This window comes from Homalodisca vitripennis, chromosome 7, assembly GCF_021130785.1.
Source record: "Homalodisca vitripennis isolate AUS2020 chromosome 7, UT_GWSS_2.1, whole genome shotgun sequence".
Classification (NCBI taxonomy): Eukaryota; Metazoa; Arthropoda; class Insecta; order Hemiptera; family Cicadellidae; genus Homalodisca; species Homalodisca vitripennis.
Window position 1 is genome coordinate 135339532 of NC_060213.1, and position 6329 is coordinate 135345860.

The following is a 6329-nucleotide window of genomic DNA, read 5'->3' on the forward strand; positions in this document are numbered from 1 at the left end:
TGAAATGCCTGTTGCACTCTCCGTGCTTATCACGTTTGTCAAGGAATTATTTATAAACGACTTTCACTCTGCGGGAGGGAGAGGGGAGCACTCTTTGTCTAACTCTGACCACCTGCTCGTCAGTTCTGCGTCTCCTATAGAGCCATAACCAAACATATCCGTGGCGTGAATTACTGCTTTATCGGTTGTCACAAGCACACGCGTCTAATATGTATCTCGTTATTATTCTTCATCATGTGATAGTATCGTGATTAGTTTGAAATATTTATCTTGTTTTATAGTAAAATTTATTTTAAATGAACAGTTTTGTAAAAAGTTCTTTTTTTATTTTTATCAATAAATACGCTAAATAAACTTCCCTGTTTTATACTTTTTTTATTTTACCTTTTATAATTTAGTTTTTAATAAAAATTAGCTTTAAACATAAAGAAACAACATTTTTTTACTTGTCTTGGTGTTATAGGAAAGTGAATATATTTATTAGTGGCATGTGAAGGGTTAAAATCTTCACACCCGTCAAACCAAAAGGTACATACTGCATACAGATTTTTGTGGCTTCAACCTTTTCTTACCTACTAATTAATTTTAATCGTTAACCCTTTCACGGCCACGAGCCGATATACTAGCTCTGGAATTATATTTCCGAAACTCTAGGCAATGGTTTGTAAAAGATGCTTACCCTTTTTTCAGTCTTAACACTTTCTAATCTGTGTTTAGCGAATCTTCTCGAAAGTTTGATGCCATCAGAAGTGTATCAGGCCGAAATAAGCCATTAACACAACATTTCTGGAACAGACTTTGCAAGATTAAGAAGGGCAAAAACATCAGATTGTAACCTTTGTACAAAGATATTCGACTTGGTCGTTCTAGATCTGATCTTCGTCGAGGATCATTCCAAGGAACTTTAAGGAATCGGTGAACTCTAAGAGATCTTTATGGACCATGACGACAGGTTGCGGGTCAGACTCTTGCTGTCGGAAAAATTTGACTTTGCAATGTTTGTTTTTAAATTTATTTGTTTCCAGTAAAAATTGAATACAAGATTTCAATTGATATAAGAATTGATTTCCAATTTCATTTTGAATACGGTATTACATAGAGTCATGTAGTCTCCATACTGTATTCTGTTGAACTTGCATTTTGAGTGCAGTATCATACAACTTTTAACATTAGTTGATTGTTCATTATTTATAACTTATTAAATTTGTAATTGTGTTCGGCAAAGGCACATTGTGTTTGTAAGAGGCTGATTTGAAGCTTTTCAAAAGCGTAAAGACATTCATAATTACAGTTAAGAATTGTTCTTTCTTCATTTACTTAAAACTTTATTCCAGAATTGGCAAAGCCGTACTTGGAGATGGATGAACAAAAGAAGGAAGCATTGAAAAAAACCATCTTTAATGAAGTTGCACCAGTTTACTTGAAAAAGCTCGATACCCATGTTGAGAAAAACAATGGCTACTTAGCCAACGGAAAGGTAGGAGTTCAAGTTTGTATTACAATATTCATTACTGTTTCTAAATTGGAAGACAAAATTCACTTTTTAGGTTTTAATTTATATTGAAATGTTGTATTGTGTAATCAATGATTTGATTAAAGATTAATTAATCATATTGAAGAAGGAAATTTATTAGAAGTTTGTAAAACATTTTTTTAAGGATAAATTTAAATAAAACCAGTGAGAGAATAGCGTGTTTTGGAATTTTTTTTAGCAGAAATACATATTTTGTATCGATAAAAAGTAATACATTGTTTTTGGACTATTTTATATTTTCAAATTGTATTATCAAAACATTAAATTTGTTTCATAACTTTTTGAAAAACGTCTGTTTATTGTAACATTTACTAACACATAATATGAATCTGAAATAGCTGCTGATGAAAATTGCTGATAGGTTTATTACAGTTTTAGAAGAGACTGGTCAGATTATAAAGAAACTCAGTTTATTTGGTTCTAGAAATGGCCACAAAATTGTCAAGTTATACTATTCTTATATAAGGAATTACCAATAATGTGGTACTAGGTATCTATTAGTTAGAAATTTTACGGAAATGCTGAATAATTAAATAACTATTTACAAACACAAGATAAGAGTATGGAACTTTAAAAATTAAATAACAATAATCAGAATAAATATTGTATTTAATAGAACATGTTTACAAGAACACAGTATAAAAACATCAACAGTTGATAGTATATGGAACTTTTTGTGAGATAACTTATTTACTTAAAGGTTTATGCTACACTAGGTTATTTTGTACACTGTTCTGTTGGAGGTTAACATATAAAACTGTTATAAGGTTGTAGATTATAAGATTACTACTGATATAATAATAAACACTAAACTGTTCTCGTATTTTTATTGTAGTTTAACATCAATAGCTCTCCATATTCAAAAATATAATTATTTTGTATGAAAAATAATATTTTAACTATTTTTCAACATAGATTTATCATTTTCAAGTTCTCATGGGGGGGGGGGGTGTAACCAGTTTTTCTAGAGTTCTCTCAAAGACATTGTGCCAGTGAAGAAAGCCGTAACTTAACATGTTTTACATTTTCATTTTTACAGATTGTGCCAAGTCTGGAATGTACAGTTTTAAAATAGAACACAATTTTGTTATTGAGGATGTGTCCATTTTGTTTTGTATTCTGTGCTGGAGTTTCCTCAAAATCTCTAAATAATGTTGTCGTGCAATGATAATTTCACTAATAGAAAGAAATTCAAGAAGCAAATGTCTTTCCTGTCTCCGATCACAGAACACATCGCTCTTTGGCACTGATATTTTCATTTTCAACAACGACGTGGTGAATCTTAAGTTTCATCACTAATCTTAATTTGGTTTTAAAATTTCTTTTCTTTTATTAATATATGATATTTCGAACATGTTTGAAACTGGAACACAGCTTTTGATAACATAAGTGAGTTTCAGTTCCTTGGAAAACAATTCTAAAAATTTGTAAAAATCCGTATTGTAAATGTAACAAGTCTGTACGTTTCACTTATCTCATTAACTGGCTCAACCAATTTATCATTTGCAAAAGAAGCTCAACCACTTTGTGTATCACCGTGGACATTGTCCATTTTTTTGCACCATCCCGTCACAGCAGTTTCACTGTAAAATTCTGTAATCTGACGAAGCATTTTTACTGACCTAATGTTCTCCGTTGCAAGAATCATTGAATGTTTTAGGTATTGTAAACACATGACTACTTAACTGTAACTGTACTTAACTTAATGTAATGGAATCAGTGAGCATTTAGAGCCAAAAGTGGTGCAGTAACAGTAGAAGAACAAAACAGTACTTCTTTCCGAATGCAGTCAATCTAAAATTACGTTTATACTTTTGATATTTAAAATTTTCAATATGAAAAAAAATTACAGCATGGCAAATTAAATTTAATGGCAGATTAATATTTTTACAGAGGTATTTGAAGTGTAATTTAACAATATTTAGAATTGTTGTAGTAATTTCAATTATTTTTCAGTTTTCATGGGCTGACGTGTATTTTGGAGCTATTTGTGAAAACTTTAACTTCTTGCTCGGCTACGAAGCAACGGACGGCTACCCAAACTTAAAGGCTCTGAAGGATAAAATCCAGGCTCTGCCTGCCATCAAGGCTTGGATCGACAGAAGGCCTGCAGATGACCTTTCCTTTATTGCAGAGCTGTTTGCTCCAAAAAAATAATGCTCAAAAACCAAAAATCCCACGCACAAATGTATATTTTGTTATTGTTGAATGATGTCTGATGATGTATGATGATGATGTATAAATGAACAATGCCTCTATGCTTTTCTAATGAATAATGCAATTATAAAGTAAGTGTTACTCAATAAAGTATGTGATATTTATTAAACCCGACCCAATCATATTGTACAAAGAGTGAGTCAATGATTGTGTGGTGTTGAATATAATTAAAAAAGTATGGTAGTTAGCTGCCGGTTGCGCATGTGAGGCTCCGTTTTTAACATGGGGCTAAAGTTTAAAACTGCGTCTTAAATAAAAACTTGTTTAAAACCCATAAATGTTTCACTTTATAAACTTAAATCTTAGTGTCTCAATGGTAATGAATAGTTAAAATTTGATTATATGTTAATACTAATGTTTACAATTTACATTCCATACATTATGTCTTATAACATTTATACTTTAGGAAGTTAAATATTTATGGATTTGAAATGAGTTCCTATTTATGTAATTTAAATTTTTATCCTGTGATATAAACAGAGCCTCAGATGGACAGCCAGGAACTAACAAGCTTTTTTCTTAATTTCACTAGTATGGAATCAATTATGTATTCTTATAATGAACGGTATGGTACTTGAATTGTTCAGTGCATGATGTTAATGATAGTAGAATTGATCTATTGTCAATGTATCGTCATAAGATTTGTTACATAATTAACTTTTAATTTTAACTCTAGCTGCTATGAGGGTCTGATCTTTAGGACAGAAAAATAACCCTAAATGCCATGCTCATCTGGTTCCCCATCCCTGTAAATGTCAAGTTTGGAAAAATAATTGATTTACAATTTATTTGCCTTGTTAGTCTACCATAAATCCTAAGTTAGCAAAATAAGTCTTTTTCACTAGACTGAAATGAAATTAGTGTAACGTAATGCCATTAAGTAATGGTAAAATCTGTTATCACCTGTTTTGTTTTACTCTTGGTCTCAAGTATTTTTGTACTGAAGTGAGCACAAGGCACTCTGAAACTAACAGATGTCTTTTTGCACAACGATTTCGTCAATTATTAACAAGTTACGATGACGTTTTCCTCTTCGGGTACACACGATCTTTCACAACTGGGCTTTTATAAACCACGTCGAGCACCCGATGGGGTACACTATGCATTTCCTTATTGCGTTTTTATTGTTTTTTGTCTTGCTAGTTTGTTAACTTTTTATCCCGCGATTAAATACCTCAGACTATCGTGTAACCCGTTGGGCACACGATTACTTAATTTTTTTAGGTACCCTGTAGGTTACAAGAAGAAACATTGAAAAAAATATTTATAAATTTTTTTGTGCAAAATTACTAGCTATTAAAATGTTTAATGTAAAAAAAGATAACAGTTCTTTAACACTATTATTGAAAAATTTGACAGCGTATACAAAAATCTGAAAATTAGCTGTCGTTATGGATATGTTAAGGTTACTAGCATTTGGTTTACCAAACTAAGTGGACAATAATTTGAGTAATTTGGGCAAAATAAAACTATACAATGGAGTGTCACAGGATCCGACAGACCATAAAGGAAGAGGTAGTGCAAAAACTGACACAGGTTTTTACTAGGACCAAAAGGAACATATGTATCCAGGTAAAAAGTATTTTCTTACCATCCACATCCTGTCCTAAGGTGTGTGTGTTGCTGCGAAAATCTGCTGCTTCTACGCACGAACTCCTTAGCTGAAGAGACGAATCTAAATCGAAACAGAATATCTGCAAATATGTTAAGAGCGTTAGCTCAAAGAATAAGTTTGCATTGACACACAATCCAAAAGCGTTTTGGCCATCACAGAGTAACGGATCCCAAAAGGGTAACCGATCTCTTTGTGACAAAGCCTTGTCGCCTGGACAAAGTGTCCAATGACAAATGATGGGGAAATGATTTATGACAATTATTTCGAAAGCAGAGCCCGGTCACCCTTTTGGGATCCGTTACTCCATGACGGCCAAAACACTTTTGGGTTGTGTGTCAATGCAAACTTATTCTTTGAGCTAACGCTCTTGACATATTTGCGGATTTTCTGTTTCAACTTCAAATCGTCTCTTCAGCTAAGGAGTTCGTGCATAGAAGCAGCAGATGTTGCTGCAACACAGGACCTTAGGACAGGATGTGGATGGTAAGAAAATACCTTTTACCTAAACTAATACTGATACTAATACTAAAACTGATCTCAATGTAGGTTTTTTCCTTGGACAAAAGGGAAGCTACGTACCCAGTTTCAAGTCTCTAGGATCTTTTGACCTCAATGTAGGTTTCTTCCTTGGACCAAAGGGAAGCTATGTATCCAGTTTCAAGTCTCTAGAATCTTTTGATCTCAATGTAGGTTTTTTCCTTGGACCAAAGGGAACCTATGTACCCAGTTTCAAGTCTAGGATCTTTTGATCTCAATGAGGTTTTTCTTTGGACCAAAGGGAACCTATGTACCAGTTTCAAGTCTCTAGGATCTTTTGACCTCAATGTAGAGTTTTTCCTTGGACCAAAGGGAACCTATGTACCCAGTTTCCAGTCTCTAGGATCTTTTGATCTCAATGAGGTGTTTCCTTGGACCAAAGGGAAGCTACGTACCCAGTTTCTAGTCTCTAGGATCTTTAGATCT

General features: G+C 32.9%; 1 protein-coding gene across 1 annotated transcript in view; it reads left to right on the forward strand.

The window, feature by feature from the left end:
• The window catches only part of LOC124366896 (glutathione S-transferase-like), a 40749-nt gene extending 36908 nt beyond the window's left edge, over positions 1 to 3841 (forward strand). The window contains exons 3-4 of the mRNA XM_046823496.1: positions 1335 to 1477; positions 3491 to 3841. Of these exons, the coding sequence (XP_046679452.1) occupies positions 1335 to 1477; positions 3491 to 3691 (344 nt within the window). The 3' untranslated portion in view covers positions 3692 to 3841. The remainder of the gene's footprint in view (positions 1 to 1334; positions 1478 to 3490) is intronic.
• Positions 3842 to 6329: the final 2488 nt, after the last annotated feature.